The 18,471-nt window shown below is 37.9% G+C and overlaps 2 protein-coding genes across 7 annotated transcripts in view; both read left to right on the forward strand.

Moving 5' to 3' along the window:
- Positions 1 to 82: 82 nt before the first annotated feature.
- LOC116300159 (uncharacterized) lies at positions 83 to 1,202 on the forward strand. The gene is made up of 3 exons (XM_031708951.1): positions 83 to 204; positions 376 to 436; positions 710 to 1,202. The coding sequence occupies exons 1-3, from the start codon at positions 100 to 102 to the stop codon at positions 1,057 to 1,059; spliced, it is 516 nt and encodes a 171-aa protein (XP_031564811.1). The 5' UTR covers positions 83 to 99; the 3' UTR covers positions 1,060 to 1,202.
- Positions 1,203 to 2,507: 1,305 nt separating this feature from the next.
- Positions 2,508 to 18,471, forward strand: part of LOC116300181 (uncharacterized) — a 51,231-nt gene continuing 35,267 nt past the window's right edge. For 3 of the 6 annotated variants that reach the window (XM_089024383.1, XM_089024387.1, XM_089024386.1), the window contains exons 1-18: positions 2,508 to 2,655; positions 5,358 to 5,580; positions 9,870 to 9,950; positions 10,377 to 10,495; positions 11,611 to 11,671; positions 12,125 to 12,178; positions 12,300 to 12,380; positions 12,989 to 13,069; positions 13,445 to 13,616; positions 13,928 to 14,025; positions 14,351 to 14,464; positions 14,593 to 14,649; positions 15,620 to 15,653; positions 15,956 to 16,035; positions 16,614 to 16,682; positions 16,863 to 16,964; positions 17,637 to 17,712; positions 18,265 to 18,371. In XM_089024383.1, coding sequence (XP_088880509.1) covers positions 5,479 to 5,580; positions 9,870 to 9,950; positions 10,377 to 10,495; positions 11,611 to 11,671; positions 12,125 to 12,178; positions 12,300 to 12,380; positions 12,989 to 13,069; positions 13,445 to 13,616; positions 13,928 to 14,025; positions 14,351 to 14,464; positions 14,593 to 14,649; positions 15,620 to 15,653; positions 15,956 to 16,035; positions 16,614 to 16,682; positions 16,863 to 16,964; positions 17,637 to 17,712; positions 18,265 to 18,371 — 1,488 coding nt within the window. In that variant the 5' untranslated portion in view covers positions 2,508 to 2,655; positions 5,358 to 5,478. Of the gene's footprint in view, positions 2,656 to 4,265; positions 4,374 to 5,127; positions 5,149 to 5,357; positions 5,581 to 7,947; positions 8,604 to 9,869; positions 9,951 to 10,376; positions 10,496 to 11,610; positions 11,672 to 12,124; positions 12,179 to 12,299; positions 12,381 to 12,988; positions 13,070 to 13,444; positions 13,617 to 13,927; positions 14,026 to 14,350; positions 14,465 to 14,592; positions 14,650 to 15,619; positions 15,654 to 15,955; positions 16,036 to 16,613; positions 16,683 to 16,862; positions 16,965 to 17,636; positions 17,713 to 18,264; positions 18,372 to 18,471 lie in introns of those variants that run through there. The other 3 variants (XM_089024384.1, XM_089024385.1, XM_089024388.1) reach the window with 3 other exon arrangements.

The raw sequence follows: 18,471 nt of genomic DNA on the forward strand, positions 1-18,471 counted from the left end.
CAATTATTTCTTTGCATTACCACAGGCATTAGCTGTTCCTCGTGCAATGGTCAAAGTAGTTGCAGTAAAGTCTCGTGTTCTGAGCCTTTCTGCTACAAAATGACCGCTGACCGTGTCATTGGTGGTCAGGAAAGTCAAGTTACTGTATCTGGGTGCATGTCGAACTGCACGACTGATGGCAAGACGAAAGGATGTGCTGGAGAGGTAATTACTTGAATAATATCTAAATCTATAATGCTATACAAGTGAGGATCGATGGAACTGAAAGACCAACGTACTGATCGACTGACCGACTTAGTAAATACAACCATTGACTGATACACGGACGGATGAACGAGAGACTCATCATCATTTTTATCTCTCCTTTTCATAAAGAAAAACTGTTTGCTGACCTGTTGTAGTTATGACAACTGCAATGATGCCAACGTTAAGGACAGTAAGTTCACATATTCGCTTGTTCTTTTATCAGTGATAGCTATTCAAAGGTTGAGAGAAAAAATTGGGTTAAGTTTGCATTGCAGTGCATTGTGGAGCTATTTTAGGAGTCTTAGTTCCAAGATGGCTTCCATGTCGTCCCTAAACAGTCCCACAATGCACTGTAATGCCAGCAACTCGACCCAGTTTTTCCCTCGCCTCGGAATGGCTAACTATTTGACATTGGAAATAACTCTCGGAATAAATCAGTTACTAACTTTTTTTCTCATGGCAGACTTTCCCAAATGCTACTTCTGCTCTTCTAATGTCTCCATGGATGATTGCAAGACCAAGAGTAGCTTGAAGACATGCAAGCAAGAAGAAGGAGCCCAGTCCTATTGCTATACATCTTTCAACACCATCACTAATCCTGTAACTAACGTTACGTCATTAGAATACAAAAAGGATTGTTCGTCAAGTTCTCTAGGATGCCTCGTCCAAGGAGGAAGTTTTTGCAAGGGAAAATCGGCTGATGAATGTAGTTATTATAAGTGCTGTACTGGAAGAGGGTGTAACCACTCCAGCAAAACGCATGTCAGCGGTATTTTGATTTTGGCATGCGCAATTTTTATGCTTTTGCTCTAAGTAATAATTTGAACGACAAAATGTTGTTGGATAAGCACGCGTAGATGGAAAAGTTTGTATTTAGGTCAATTGCAATAGTCTGGGCGACATATTATTTGGTATGTTAGACAATCAGATCACTTGGAGGGGGCGGGAAATGGTGCCAAATGAGGTCTGTTGTGTCTTGATGTAGTTTGACTACCTCTCCCCCTCCCACCTCCCCCACCTCCCCCCACCACCATTTCCACTTTACGTGCAAAGCACACCAACACTCAACCATTCAATACAATCATAGTCTCCCTCGCATCCGTTTTTAGTGTCGGTCGTCACGCAACGGAGGGAGCGTTGTGTGACGACCGACACTAAAAACGGTTGCGAGGGAGACTAATACAATCACTGCCTATTCAAATTTGTTTATGCGTTTAAAGTTTCAAAAATAGAAATTCATGTTGTAGCCTTGTGAAAATCAAAGCTGTTTTCAAAGTGGTCATCAATGATCTTAAATAAAACTTAAGATTTCATACAAATAGAGCTTTTAAGCTTTGACGTATTTCCGGGTGAATTACTTTTCGATGCCTTTAGGCCTTGCGTCCACACTAGAACAATCGAAAACACATGCATTTGAAAACGCTCTCCATGAGACTATTCATGAGAGAATCGTATTAGTCAGCCGGGCCAGCGAAAACGGAAGCTTTGGAAAACGCTGGCGTACGTCATTCACACTGGCACGTCTGTTTCTCGCATGCGCAGATGATGATAATGTATCGTTTGCCGGATGGTATCTGCGTTTTTGATGCGTGTTAGTGTGGACGCTATGATCATGGTTTAACACGTTTTAGGTGAGACGAAAACGGAGCGTTTCGAAAACTGTACAGTTGCCTTCTAAAAAGTGACTTTTGAAACGTATCAAATTAACTCCAAATGGGGACAGGGACATAGGACAGCAGCGCTAACTGAAAAGCACACATGCCGATAAAAAACTTTTTATTAAAGTATTCCTCGACAAAATATTCAAAATTTCTGGTGACGTGTGAAATTATTTTGCAAGGACTTAATTGGACGTCAACATAAGCCAGACAAATTTTGATTGGCTCAGCATCATTCTTTTCCCAAGAGTAAATTAAAAAGGCAACGAGAGCAAGACTGTTTCTCAATCCGATTAGTCAATGCCCTTAAATAAGATTAATCCTTATTCTGAACTGCTGTAGGTCAATTTAGAAACTTCCTAAGAAATAAATTTCTAATTAAAGAACTTGGTTTGTATAAACATCAAACCGCATGGTTTACAAAAAACCTTCCAATCATTATTCAATATTCCAGCTTTTCATTTCCAACGCAACAACTACAAACACAACAGTCTGTGTTTTATTGACTTAACCTGTTAACTTAAGCTTAACGTCAAGGCCTTTTCATTACATATTTTTCAAACTTTAGCTCCACTTCCATGGTAACGATAGATGCAAATCAAAAGAGCTGTCCGATTATGGTAGGGTCTTCATTTTAAGGCAAAAAATGTGGTCAAAAAGCTTAAAGCATTCTTCATCAACGTCGTTTAAAGGCTAAAACGAAGCAAATGTGTCTAGATGATGAGAAAGAAACTGAATTATTTGAATAAAGGTAAGGTCCTGTTTGTCATGACACTCATTCAGTGAGCAAAGTGAATTGCAAATTTGCTGTTCATGTTGAACTCAAAATATTTATTCTGTAACATATAGCGCTGGCAGACGAATTTTACTCAGTTATACAACCAACTAATTTCATATCAAAAGATAGATGAAATATAAAATAACATTTCAAAGGTAAAAGAACTGAAATACTTTGTACTATCGAGTGCAAAAAGTGAACAATAGAAGGAGTTTCGAATAAAGTGAAGGGTAGATTATTTTGACAATGAAATTAAAAACTTTTGACAAGAAGGTCCAGTCCGCTATGCAAATGATACTGGTTTGTGTGCTTCGCGTTTTTGTCTTTCACTATTGGAAGCTGAACATGTAGATTTAGTAAACACGTATCAGGAAGGGTTCCTGCCACACGTATTACATATAATTTTTGTAGCAGGGCAATATTTAGCCACGACTTGGTAACTGACTATAGTTAGGTTTAATTTTGGTAACTCCGGAACGTGGAAGTGGTGTGATCCAAAAGAGTGGTTCATGATTAGAAAAGAAAACCAACTGCAAAAAACGAATGCTCTTAAAAGTTGTGTTTTTTAAAATATACAAAAATATTTCAAAAAGGTTTTTATATTAACAACTAAGAAGACACAGGGTGCATATTAATCAGAACTTTTGAGAACGACATGCATTATGGACATGAAGTTACTCTTTCAAACCACCCACACAACAGCCTGAAATCTAAACTCGAAGCCTTACCAATGAAACAATAATATTTGATATATAATTGTGATTTCGTTTAATAATACTTAATAATTCGGTATTTATCATCAAGGAAGGTTGAACAATGATTACGACCGCTGATATCACCATCGGATAAGGGGATCACCAAGGTAAACTTTTTTTTTGGTCTGTGATGAGAAGATTATTCTAGGAGTGCAACCACATGACACAAAATCCCTTGAGATACAACCAATAACAATGAAAAAGCCGCCATGTTGGTTAAACTAACACAGGAGAGGCTAATACGGAATGTTTTGTTACCGTCAACCAAAATGGCGGCTATGACGTAACATCCGGCATATCCAGAATAACTCCCTCCCTATTTTTATGCTATTTTTCTCCTTTCTCCCTAAATTTTTGACCCATTTCTCTTTCAGCCCCTCAGCAAATCGACAAACGAAAAACCTAATAAAATTTCAATCAAATTGATATGATAATGGTAATCTTTTCTCTCTTCCTCTTTGTATGCTGGCTCTTCCTTCTCTTTAGATTATAGATTTTTCCGTTGTTTCTCCTCCCTTTGCGCCTTTTTTTAGCCGTTTCTTCCTTCCTGATATTAGTTTCTCACTGCTTAGTCTATTCTCTCCCCACTACTGACATAAAAGTCAACCTCATTTAACTTGACCTCCAAACCAGAGACAGTGATGCTAATCACTATGGCTCAGATTATTCTTTTTCATTACTGCGCAGACTTTAGGTAGTCATTATTGTCATGTATGCGTAAGCGTCTCATAATCAGCTTAATCTTCAAGGCCTCTTCAGCTCTGCCATTCGAATCCATTCTTCGACGCAAGCTTTGCGGCCTGCATCTATTGTAACGACTTCTAAAACTGACGATTCATTTCAAAAGTAATTTTAAACTGAATGTACGTTTATAAGTCATTGTTGGACAAGAGTTTGATTTTATAAGAAATATCTAATGGTTGATGAGTCTATTCGGTATGTACATTTGTGATTACTGTTAGTTGTCCACCATGGCTAAGGATTCAGTACTGCAAGCACAAAAAATCTTAATTATCTTATGTTGTTTTGCCTTTTGAATACACTCTTTTTAAAATCAAATGGTAAAAAAGAATTGTTTGTGATAATTGAACAAATATTTCCTCTCAAATCCATTAGGGGGATTACATTACTCTTAAGTGAACATGTTTCATGCGAGAAGAAAGGTATAATTTTCAGTTGTTACTTTGAAATGGCTTGCGTTCTGTCCAATCAAAACACGGTGAAACTACTAACATCCAATCACAGTTTTTGAATATCAAAGTCATTTGAGTGCCAAACCATAGGATGGTCTCATGCGAATATTTCGCAATGCTCAAATCGACTTCCTTTTGAAGCTAATTATCATAACCCTGAACATTATTATCCATTTAAAATCAAGCCCCGAAGCGCTAAAACTTGCCATAATATTTAGTAATTTCGAAGTATTGTGTTTGTCGATAAATACTCCATAATGAGCAGACAATTCCCTAATTGTTTTAATTAAGATCCTTGTAGTCTTAGCAACGATGGCCAGTGATTAGCGAATCTCGACAGAAATGACTAGAAAATGCATTAAGACAGCCAATCAAATTTTGCAAAATTTTCATTGCCATAGCATTATTTGTTTTGAAAACATTATATAGTCAGGAAGGGCTAAAGAAAAAAGAACATTATCCCTTTAATAAATTTAGTTCTTGGCTCGTCGCAATAAATGAGCAAGTCTTCTCTAGCGGTGAATGAGAGTCAAATTTCTATATTTAATCAAATTTTAAATTTAACTTAAAATCGAAACTTGTTTGCCTATTTGACTGATTATTTAGTTGGATTTGACTAAAACAAATAGTCCTCTCGTTCTCGTGGCCTATGAGTTGGTCGACCTTCGGGCTCGAGGACTAATTCAGCTTCACAACTTCACATATTTTTTTAAATTTTGACCTGCAGGAGAAGCAAGCGGTAGCAGTGTTTTAGAAAATATATCAACTACTGGTTCCACTCTTACTGAAGTATATCATGTAGCGCAAGCACTAGCCCTTTTCGACTGAGAATCCCTGCCAAATTTAACATGACCGGCTTGTATTTCTATCGTTATGGAGGGTTTCCACCGGCAAGCAAATATCTTGATAAAATATGGCACGACCAAAACCACAAGAAACACAAGAAAAGGGTAAGATTATTTATTGCATGTATTTTTAAAAAAAGATGCCAAGACTTGTAGCCTTCGTGGTCATTCATAATAGGCCTTTTGCAACAATTGGTCACGTGACCCTGTCCCCTTTAAAAAAATTCAGTGTGTCAAAATGAACATCCGAAATGGAAAGAACACTTCAATATTAGTGAGAGGGCAAAGTCATGACATGTAACACAGGAGAAATGGCATTAAATGCAATATCGAATATTTTATAAGGATTTGTATGTGAAAATGTGCTGGACGGCAAAGGTTATCCGAATCCCCTTCTTTCCTTGTATACCTCTTTCAGTCCTACTCCACTCCTGTTTTCAGGGGCGTGAAAACGGGAGTGAAAATAGAGTAGGAGTGCAGGGGGTGCGCAGGGGGTGCGCAGGGAGAGCTAATGTCTACTGTGTTATTTACCCTTGAACTGTGTGAACGAAAATATATATAGTGACTTGCAATTACATAATTGTAACTAATTATAATCAATTAGCGCAAGATCGCAGTGCGCAAAGCTAAATCACGTCTCTTACCCTTCGAGTTGAACTGCAGCTGCTAGATACTCATGATATTGAATTTCAAACATAATTTATTCCTGGTTAAGTAGTTTTCTTCTGATCGATAGTAACAATGTCGAGGTAGGGCTGGGGAATGGAGGTGTGAGCACTTATATTACAACTCCAACGCTTTGAAAAGTCTTTAAAAAATACAATTGAATGCCTTGTAAATGAGATAAAAACAGTTCTGATATTCGTGCTAAGGCTATGATTTTACTTGTCACGATCAACTTAGCCTGCGTTTATAATGTATGGCAGGGGGGGGGGGGGGGGGGGCAGGTGAAAATTTGAAATGTCCAGAATAATTCTTCACACCCCCCCTTAATGTCATGCAAAAAATACGATCCCCCCTAAGCAAGGTTTGTAGCTTCTTCCAAAAATTGTGCATCCCCCTCCATTTTTCTGATAAAAATTTGCCCATCCTCCCCTTTTTGCTAAAAAAACTTTCCCGATCCCCCCTCAATTTCACCTGTCCCCCCCCCCCCACCCCCTCTGCCGTACATTATGAACACAGCCTTATTTAATATACTTATTTATAAAATAAATTAAATAGTACGCACGCTGTGATTGGTTGATAGCCATGTTTGCATGAGGGTATGTAAACACAGTTGTGACGTCACAACTTTCTTGTTTTCCCGGTACCAAGTTCAAAAGTTAAAAATTTACAGTTTCTTTCGAGGAAACAAAACGCCCCCAAAAAAGTATTTTGAAGACGAAGTTCCAAATTTTGACTTGGGTCAGGGCCACAGGCATAACCCTATGGTCTCATGCAGGTCTTTCTGATCGTAATATCATGACAATCTCTCGTTGGTCACCGCAAAGAGAATTCCCTCAGGAGCTACAACACACGTCCTCCGTCAGGACAGCTGCGGTTGTTCAGCGACGTGCTTTCACATGATTTAAATGCACCGCACGATAAAGACTACAAGCATTTCAAGGAAACAGTCAGCAGCTTCAAATTTTTCCAGCGATAGCTCTTCAGCTCCACAAAATATCTTCTCGAGGCAAGACGAAACAATCAACTTCGCTGCCATGTTTTCTCGCTGTCAAATTGAGCAAAACCACGTTTCTTTCAACCGAGAATTCCATTCACAGTGACACTTGTTATCCACTTTTGATCACTTTCGTAAAGATAATCAATTCTGAAATCTTTTATTAAGATTTCTATTCAATCTTTGGACATTTCTTTGTATTTGTTTTAAAGTTTTAGAATGATAAATGTTTAAAATAGCTAGCGATTCTTTCTCGCTTCACATTTGCCTCCTTGGCGTTTATTACACAAAATTTGATTGGCTAACGATCGAAGTTCGTGATGTATGGAGAATTTGTATTTTGATATGATAATCAAATTCAAATAAAGATTTATTTTCTTGCAAGTGGTAATGTTTTCCCTTAGTATTTATTTTATAAAAGCAATAGAAAACTTTTTCCTCTGTGTTTACATAGCCTGATAGCAACACTCGGGGGGTTGGGAGAATTCTCGACAGTTATGCAAACCCTCGACTACGTCTCGGGTTTGTATAACTGTCTCGAATTCTCCCAACCTCCCCTCGTGTTGCTATCAGGCTATGTAAACACGGAAAAAGTTTTCTATTGCTTAATCAATCGATGACAGCCGCCTTTTGATAATACCATTTATACCCTTGCACCTGCTAATGTTGACTGAGTTACTGCAAGAATTTGTTTCTTTATTAAAACTTCGTGGTTCTAAAAAAACAACCGCGTCATTGAATGATATGCCTATAACTTGTTTTCACAACAGGCAATATGCAAATCATAAGCGTGGAAGATATCAGTCTGAACTACCGTTGCTACAACAAATCGTTCAGTACCTTCGGTCAGGCAGACTTGATGAGTTAAGGTGACAACTACACGAGAAACAACAGCAAAGCGTTAATCCTTCGCTTTGTATTTCAATAAGGTTTAATCCTTGCTTTTGTGTTTAAGTAAGAGTTATCGGCTCATCACACAGCTGAACTGAACGCTTTCCTATTAACGACTTGATCGAACTGATCGTCTGAAAAAATTATTTCGATCAAATTTAAAACTGGGTATTTAACTTTGACACCTGATAAAGCTGTTTCCTTTCTTTATCAAGAAGATTTTTCTTTAAGTTTCCGAATTTTCGAGGTTTAGTCTTTCTAAAGTCAAAGAAAAGGCCTTCATCACGGATCTTCTTCGGTTCATCGACATGATCCTCCGTGACAAATTATCAACGCAAACAAACGCAATGAACATCAGAAAAGATATGAAGAACTTGTACATATTTACTTAACAAAACCGGATATAAGTAATTTAGATATTTGACGTTTGCAAGCGAAAAAACAGAGTGGTTTTATTTGGTCTGACTAGCTCAAGCTTTTTCTATAAGTGTTCGACATTTTCGACATGGCGTCGCGAGGCAACAGTTTGATTGAACAACGAATGAAGAAACGACAAGAAGAAGACTATCAAAAACGGGTAAGGTTGAAAAAACACGGAGCTGGAACTACTATGAAGTATAGTTTCAAGATTATTTGAGTACATTTGAACTACCAAAGGCCACTGACTTATAATGTTTCTACGCATTTAGTGCTTAAATTGTAACGTGCTTAGAACTGAATCTTAATATTTCAAATGTCCTCTGGCTTTTTTATATTAAAAAATATGATAAGCTTAAATTCAGTCATAGTAAACGACATGTTTAGAAAATATATAAATGTTATTTAGATAATTTCTATTATATTTTTTAAGGACAGCTGTTGGCTAAGTTCCTGTCTTTCTTATTTAATTTTTCCATTAAGACTCAAACGAAGAACACGAAAAAAAAAATTTATTTTTTAATGGTAGCTTATTATATATACTAGCTTAGATTAGGAAATCCTAAGTTACGGTTATGGTACCAAAATACTGGATGCAGACATAACGTTCATTCAGAATTGCTAATATAAATATCTTATGTCAATATATTTAAATTTAACATCGATATAAATGATTCAGTAAACAAATACTTCAGATAATGTTGTAATTTTACACTCCTCTAGGATTTAGTGAATTTTTGTGATAAAATATCACTCATTTAGCAGAATTTAAAACTCATGCATTACTTCAGGAATTTCTGGAATATTATTTTTATTTTTGACAAAACAATAATTTCTAAAGCAAGTCTCAATGAATTTTTAATATTTGCATTTTATATATGCCTTGTAACTAATAGTTACTGCCCAGTACTGTATATTATAAGAAGAACAATCAATGAGGAAATAAGCCACTTGCGTGTGTACAGCTGCTTCCCTCCCCTCACCCCTATGGAGAAAAGAGTGTACACAGCAACAGCAAGAAGCGCTCTTTGCATTTCATTCACACTGGTGAGAGGAAAAGTTATTATACAGATGTCAGCATGAAGACTTGTATCATTTTGACAATTACTAGCCAGTTATTATGATTTCAAAACAAAAGAATATTTTTGAGTTACAAAAGGTTTTAGTTCTTTTATGTAATATAGCTTTATTTCTTACAATATTTCTTTAAAAAATGTAAAGTGAATGTAAAAAACATTATTAAAAATATCTAATTACATTTCACCATTCTTGTCTTTCCACTTTTCATTTATTTATTCATTCAACTTCTCAATCAGCTTGTTATTTATAGTGATTTCTAATTCTTTTTTTCATCTTTTATTGACTTCATATATATTGGTTTATTGTTTTATTTGTATACAATGTTATTTTCTTCTTTCTATTTCAGTTGAAGAATGTTAAAGGGCAGTTGGATCTTACCCCACCAAGAAACAACATGCATCTCCAGATACAACTAAATAAACTACATGTAAGCTAGTTTACAGTATTGATGTATCGTACAGTTCTATTGATGTACAATGGTACAGGCAGACAAAAGAAGTGATTATACCCCCCCCCCCCACCCCCGCCCCCCGCCTCCCCAACATGCAGGCCTCCGATTTTCATTTAGTATTTTTGATAATTAAGAAAGGGCAAAATGTTTGAGCTAAGATGTAATATTTGAATAACAAAATGAATAACAAAACAGTCCTTTTGTGACTAATATAGCCCTCATTCAATGATTTTTAAGGTGAAAAAATGTTGATGGGACATAAAGATAATTTGGTTAAAATTTTCATTTCCTAATTTATAAATGTCCACTGATCTCACCCCTCAACTCAGAGACTCGGCAATGCTATTGAAATTCAAAATGCTCGGCATTATATATCAACTCAATAGTATAATTTCTTTACAGATGGAGCAAGAACGTCAGGCTGCAATAGATAAGCAGAACCTTGTAATTATTGAAAAACTAACAGAAATAAAGAAATCTCCTGGTAGGATTGACCATATTAATAAAACCTGGAAACCAAGGTATTTTAAGTAGTGTTTAAAAAACGAGTAGGAGTGTTTTATCAGGTATAAGCCGTAGCCTCGTGCTTTTATACCTGATAAAACATGATCTATGAGTTTTTTGAACTGCTTTTAACACTCATGAACAATTTATAAGATTTTGGTGACCGCCATAATAATGGTTCAACTGGAGCCACCATACATGTCACGAACAGGGATTTTTATACTTCGATAGAGATTTGACGTCACGGCCATGCGCAACCAGATTCAATAGAAGCTCCCACACGTTGGATATTGCGTGCCCAAGCAAAGACAGGCACATTAGTCAAAGATCATTAGGGTTGACTATGTCCTTGATGAAGCTCTATGTCTTCATCTAAACTTGGATGCATACTTCATCCCTGATGAAGTCATCCTCATATTATTCGAGTGGTCTTTATATAAAGATCACATGTGTCTTTATATAAAGACACATGTGTCTTTATATAAAATCACTTGAATACTAATGAAGAGGACTTTATCGGGTATAAAGGTTCATGCACGTGACGTGTATGGTGGCTCCAATTGGACCATAAGCTTATGAATTATTAAAGAGTGTTTTAATATAATTTACAATATTATGAAAAAATAATCAATTGATAGGAAAAATATTATCAGTAATCACTCCCATTTGAAAAAAAAGAATTGAAGAATAGACCTTTTTGGCTCTGATGTAATGTTTTCTCATTTCAGACCACATACCATTCCCTAGGGTATCATTTCTTTGTTTAGAGTTTGCGCTCGGTTGCACATGAGAAGACACATGAATATGAATACAGCTCAAACAAAGAATCTTATTCTCAAGGGAATGACACGTGGTCTGAAATGGGAAAACATTACCCCAAGCCGAAGAGGTCTATTACCTTCCCAATCAGATTAGAACCTTATCTCTTGATTATTAATATTTATTCGTAAGAGATATAAATTTCTATTCTCAGTACTTTTATGAGTAGCAGGTTAAAACATGATGTCTGAAATTGGAAAGCATCCAGCCAAAATCCTAAGTCCCTACATCTTTGTCAAGTATTTTCAAATACTTTTAAAATGAATAGTTTTATGTTCTTATATAATGAAATATGTACCATACTCTTTTTTAGTAATGATAGGATGAAACGATTTAGAGCAAGGAGACAAAGAAGAATAGAGCAGGAGAATAGGGTAATACTGTTCATCCATCCATCCATCCATCCATCCATCCATCCACCCACCCACCCACCCACCCACCCATCCATCCATCCATCCATCCATCCATCTATCCACCCACCCACCCACCCACCAATCCATCCATCCATCCATCCCATTCCATCCATCCATCCCATTCCATCCATCCATCCATCCACCCACCCACCCACCCACCAATCCATCCATCCACCCCCATCCCATCCCATCCATCCACCCACCCACCAATCCATCCATCCACCCATCCCATCCCATCCATCCACCCACCCACCAATCCATCCATCCATCTATCCACCCACCCACCCACCAATCCATCCATCCATCCCATTCCATCCATCCATCCCATCCCATCCATCCATCCATCCACCCACCCACCCACCAATCCATCCATCTATCCATCATCTTATTGCCGATAATTATTATGTTTTGCAGCTCATGGAAGAACGATTAAAGAAAGTACAATCATACTACGATACCGATGATTGGGTATGTACTTTGTATGACGCAAACTGGAATTCCTGTGGAAAAATCTTCCACAGGGATCCCATAATACCTTATGTGTTCTTTAGTAAGTTGAAGAGAGAAATTACTGTATTTTGTATTTTAGGAAAAAGACTACAAGAAGCATTTATACTATATATCAATGATGGAAAATACAACCAAAGATTATGATTCTGTAGAATATAAAGTAAGTATTTCTAGATCTTTGTAGAGTTACACCCCCCCTCTCTACCTCTCTCTCGGAAAATTTACATCTGTTATGCTTTATTAGATAAAATGGAATCTGGAATTTAGGGTATTCAGGAATCCATGAAATTAGTCGGTGGAGCATCTACAGCCTACTTTTTAATGCTGGTTTTCGCGTTGCAATCGGAGTCGGAAGCTAAGTAGTTTATCCGCTCGTCATATAGCATGAGCACAAGCAGAAAAAGTGAACGTTCCCATGTGGTTTTGACTCCGATTAGTGATTCTGTAGCTAATACTAAGGGGGGGAAAAATTTGAAAGTAAAATAAGTATGCTGTGAACTGCAAAATGTCAGAATGGCTGAAAATAAGGCTTGGATATACTTTTTTGAAAAATTACAACAGAAATCGTAGAAGATAAAAAAAATTATTCACTGTGTCACAGCGAAGGGAAAGGAACTCTGAAATAAAATATCTGAGTCCCTGATGAGAATCAAACCCATTGTGCTTTTTTTTCTAGCCAGGTTCACTAGAGAAATCTTGATCGATTTGCTGATAGAACGAGATTCTGGGTTAACTCTCAATTTAATTATCCGTGGGTTTGTTTTTCAGGACATTGAGCCAGAAAAATCTAGTGAGGGGAACAGCGACGAAGACAAAGACGACACAGACAGTCTGCCTCCAGTGCCACCAGTCAGTAACGTAATGGACTACTTCGACGATACGGCGGCCATCTTGGATCACAAGGCATTATGGGGCGTCCAGGGGGCAAATACAAAGCTTTGTTACAATAATGACGTCGATAGATATAAACAGCTCACCACAAGATTATACAACAAAAGATGGATTAAGTCGGCACATCGATCACCTTTACCCATGAAAGATAGACAATCACACGAAGCTCTACATATTTTCTGTCATCTTTGTTTTGCTTTGCCCCCTGGCAAGATGGCCGCCGTATCGTCGAAGTTGTTTATTACGAGCCTCAAAGGGCTAAACTTCGTTGGTTTTTTAAAACAATATTTCAAACGTGAAAGTCCCTAAGCATAAGTTGTATTTTGAATTTAGGGAACACCAGAAAGAGATAAAAAGGACAAAAAAAGTAGTGATGAAGAAGACAACATCAGTTTGCCACCCATCGACAATAAACAAGGAAAGAAAAAAGCTTGTAAAAAAGACGAGGGTTATTCTGAACAAGATGCGATAATGGACGCCGAGGAGCTGCGGGCAGCAATCAAAGGTGAGTATCCTTCAGATGGCTGAGAACCCGTGGAAGATAAACTAGTGACGGTCGACGGACGGAACAACGACTGACCGAATAGCGAACAAACAGTCGAACGAAGGAACGGAACGATGGACTAACGAATGAACGAACAGGACGGACGGACGGACGGACGGACAGATAGATGGACGACTGATGAACGAAGAACATACTGACGGACGTACGGACTAGGGACGGTCAGATAGATCCGAATGAAATAATGAACGAAAGAATAGAATGACATTTTTAACGACTTTATTCAGCTAATTTTATGCTCTTATCGCTTTTAGATGAAAATAAAGAGAAAATCTTAGAAATACTTGGTAGAACATCTGAACGAGAGAAACTGCAAGAGTTGCGTGACAAATACCAGGAAATGTATGGCAAGGTAGGATGTCGTGACAAACTATATCAATCCGAATGACAAAAAAGTTTTGAAACTTACATAGATGGTGATTCTATCTTAAGGCCCTGTCCACACGTATCCGGAAATTTTTGTATTCGCAAATTATTTTTTGCGGATACAAAAATTTCCGGATACGTGTGGACGGGGCCTAAGAAATGGCATATTTTTCACTGCCTCTGGAGGCGTGATAAGTTGTTTTTTCACAAAAATTTCTTTGTCAGTCCTTTGCCAAACAAAAACTTTTCTGAAGACGAGCCTTAATAAATGCGTAACAAAGTACGCGTTACATTTGTTTCGTGTATTATAGGACCTACTGGAAGATGTTAAACCTTATCTTGATGAAGATGCTCAAGGTGTTCTTCAGTCCTTGTCATCTTCTGCAGCTGAGGAGGATGCAAAGAGATTAAATGAGGCAATAAAGGTATTAAAACAGAGCGTATATGAAGTCGCACTCGCTACCTCACTTAACGGAGGCTGTGAGCGCGCGGTGCGAGAAGCTTCATTTGTGAATGTTGTTAACTAAATATTTCTCGTTATTCTTTTTCTAAGGGTCTTGGCACAGACGAGGATACGATAATCGAGATTTTATGTACACGAAATAACAAGGCAAGTTGTAGCTTCATAGATGGGCTCTATAGAAGCATGATTGACTAGGAATGAGATTATTCGGCTGCAAGAAAATATTAAGTACTTCATATTCTCTTGTCGGCTGTGGTACTCTAGTGCATTAATGACATACAAACTCAATCCATGCATCTACTCGTCAGAAACGCGAGGTACTGAAACAGATTATCATGTTGTGACGTCAAAAAAGCTCTCCCTATACTATGCGCATGTCCAACATCTAACTTGCGCCTCCCACATGGTTTGAAGTGCCTTCAGGAGCTTAGTTACCAAAGAGACAAACTGAAAATCGCTGTTCATAGCAAGGACCCCCCCTTGCTAAAGACCACCATGCTGTCCCTTTTGCACATCTTGGGACACTGGTGCGAAGCTAAAACAAAAAGGGGTTAATCATCTACGGTCTAGGGGCCGACTAACCTCTCCCTTAGGCTTCGGCCGAGCTTCCTGATCAGTCACTGGATAGCGGTGTCGGGGTCGAAATCTCCGGCATAGCCGTAAATGCTTCGCGCTGCCATACTGCGCTTCGGCACTCGATGTCTGGAGGTATGGTCCCAAATAAACATGAATCAAAATAACGTGGAATTACCGGGTTACCTGTGGTAAACAGGTCATAAAATACATTTGTTTTTTTCAATGAAAAAATACAGATAGTTACGTAAACTTCAATAGTTATAGACCATGTGGAGCCACTCTTGGGAAATCACTCTTTCATATGGAAATATTTTAAGATTTTCATCATAAAGAATAATTCTTAGGGAATGTCACGTGGTCTGAAATAGGCAATTTGCATACGAAAGTTAAAGTCTATTAAATTCTGCACGTTTTCAAATCAGGAAGAAAGACAAAAGGAAAGAGAGATACCGTACTCGCCTGAACTCAATAGATGCTTTACACAAATAAACTAAACTAACTAATAAAACAAAATCTTGTCCCTCTTTTTTTCGCCTGCTAGGAACTGGAAGCCATTAGAGAAGAGTACCATAAACGTAAGTGTCTGAGATTCTTTAATGCTATAGTTGAAACAACATGGAATCATGGAAGGGTTAGGTGTTAAACTCTGCACTGTTGATTCTCATTATCCTAGACGTGCGCAGGAAGCTGTTGTGCACCTTTGATCATCACACACAAAACTTTCCCTAGAACTGTTATTTTTCTAATAAACGTTGAAGTAAATTTCCCGCGCAACACGATCACATGATCAATTGACATCACGCACGTGACTGACATGCGCAACCAAACTGCGCAATTAATGAACTGCACAGTGATCACGTGATATGTTTCTCGTCAGAATTCCATCGATCTCTGGAGGATGATCTTAGAGGAGACACAAGTGGCGACGTGGAAAAGATTCTTGTTGAGTTGAGCAAGGTAAGCAAGCCAACGGATCAATGCGCATGCGTGTTATTGATTAATATGTTATGGGATGCGACACTAGAGAAAAACGTTTGCGCATGCGCGTATTTCAGCACGTTTTCTAAGAATTTAGAAGAGTTTGAGTGAGAAAATAAATGTTTATTTTCTCCGAGCATACAAAAAATTCCGCGAGTATGCTTTTATGAGAGCAAGATACTGTATTAACAAACACAATATGAAAAAATTGGCCTTAAGTTTCAAGCGTGGACACAACGCTTTGGCATTTTATGTAGTCCAATTTACAGGCACGTTTGAAGGTTAAATTTACATATTTTTGCAATAGCATGAAGACGTTTTTCTGACTAATTTGCATACGGATTTAGAGCGTGCGAAGACGTTTTTCATTCGTGTCATGGGATGCACATGGGATATCTTTAGTGTAGAAATACCATCGTTTTTTTTTTTTGTGGTCAAAAATTATAAATCACATATTCTACAAGTAAAGGTGTATTCATTTGAAATCATTTATGGTCTAACCACATTTCCTTATTGTTGAAAATCAATGAGAAATTGTACAACTATTTTTTGTCTAGGGTCAAAGAGAAGAAGCAGAAGGAGTAGATAAAAATATGGCGAAAAGAGACGCAGAAGACTTGATGGAAGTAAGATTTTACCAGCGCATTCATTATAAAGTTTCTAGAATCCAGAACAATCTGGTATTATTGCTAACACTCTACTAGCATTATTATTACCATTTATTGGTCACTAAGGTTCGACGCAGCTACCATTTATTTCCAGTTCCTGGCAATGTGCTATAGTGTGGTATGTGTTTGTTGTTTCAGGCTGGTGTTGGGAGTTGGGGAACAGACGAGGGAGAATTCATACGTATCTTCACACAGAGAAGTCTGCCACAACTTGCTGCCATGTATCCTGAGTATCGGAAAGTAAGTGAATGTTAGACGTGTGTTAGCGATGAGGGGAGGAAAGGGAGGGAGGGGAAAGAAAATGAGGCATAACGAAGAGAACTAATTTTATTTGGATCTAGCCTGCGTAGCGGCTCTTAGGAGGGGGATTGGGGATAAGGAAGGAAAGGGGATTGGGGATTGGGGAAGAGGGAGAAGGAGAGATCTCCCGTCCCCAATCCTCCTCCCCTTCCCTCATCCCCATTCGCTCCGAAGAGCCGCTACGCAGGCTAATTTGGATCTTAAGTTGACGTACACCGTTCAGTATAAATGACAAAACTCCGATTTAAATTGTCTGTATGCCTGTCAGTCTTTCTGTCTGTCTGTTTGTTTGTTTGTTTGTTTGTTTGTCTGTTTGTTGTTTGTTTGTCTGTTTGCAGTCTATACTAGATAGAAAATGTGCATGTCTTGTCTTGCTAATCAAATATCATATCATACAAGTTTAATATGGTACTCATTAGTTCATAAATCATAAATCAAATAATAATACTCAGTTTTTCTATCGGGTGAAGAGCCAATTGCAACCTCGAACCGATCAGCCCAACATATGAACTATCTGCGGTGGTTTGGTTTGGTTTTGGTTTCAGTCTCGTCTAGGTTGTTTCCTCATCGATGTTCTACGAATTCTAACCTTGTTGATTTTTGTTTTGATAGTTAGCAAAAATGGACATCGAAGAATCGATTGACAAAGAAATGGATGGAGATTTACAGAAAACTTTCTTAGCCCTCGGTAAACACGTTTTTCTTAAATTAACCAAGTCTGCCCTTTTATATGATATTCGTTTTTCAAACCCAAACGCAAAGTGAAACAGTCGAAGTCACGTGATGGCAGTCATGACAGGAGTCAGGAGCAATTAAATCTGGTCTAATCTGATTTACGTTAATTGTGCCTCCTCTCATGGCTGCCATCACGTGATCCAGGAAATAGACCCATTTCGAGTTCCAAATTACTGCTGTGTTTCTTGATTACAGACTCATTTGCACAGGGTTAGCCTCGAGTTTGTGAAGAATATTCACGTGTTCCTGTCAAGTTCCGTCGAGTTTCAAAGTGTTTGTATTGTTGAAGTTGTGTACTCTTTACTTTACCGTTGGTATTTGTGAATATTTAAACACTGATGCGAGGCTAAGCCTGAGTAAATGAGTCTGTAAAGGAACACAGTGGTAATTTGGAATTCCAAACTGGTCTGTTTGGAACCTAAGCGCGGCCGCAAAGCACCCAACTTTAACATGTCCAAGGGAATATACTATTCACAAATTGCCCCTTTTAATTTAATATTTGTAGTCAAACATTCCCGAAATCTATCGGGGGCACAAGCTGACAAGATAACCAAGGCGATAAAAGATGGCGACACTGAAGCTGTTGCACGGATTATTTTACCTATGAATAAGGTAACACTCCTTACTTACTCGGTTTTTATTGAATTTGATAATATTTTTGACCTGCCAAATAGACTTTCTTGGGCGTAATATTTTCCCATTTCAGACCACG

Source organism: Actinia tenebrosa, unplaced genomic scaffold (genome assembly GCF_029948245.1).
Source record: "Actinia tenebrosa isolate PJP-AT-01 unplaced genomic scaffold, QUT_ActTen_1.0 PGA_scaffold8__29_contigs__length_14323225, whole genome shotgun sequence".
Classification (NCBI taxonomy): Eukaryota; Metazoa; Cnidaria; class Anthozoa; order Actiniaria; family Actiniidae; genus Actinia; species Actinia tenebrosa.

What these genes read in the sequence shown, in the direction of transcription:
- LOC116300159 (XM_031708951.1), top strand. Translation starts at nt 100, where the DNA reads ATGACCGCTGACCGTGTCATTGGTGGTCAGGAAAGTCAAGTTACTGTA. An exon ending in CGAAAGGATGTGCTGGAGAG is followed by an intron (nt 205 to 375) that starts GTAATTACTTGA and finishes CTTTTCATAAAG; the next exon opens with AAAAACTGTTTGCTGACCTG. An exon ending in TGATGCCAACGTTAAGGACA is followed by an intron (nt 437 to 709) that starts GTAAGTTCACAT and finishes TTCTCATGGCAG; the next exon opens with ACTTTCCCAAATGCTACTTC.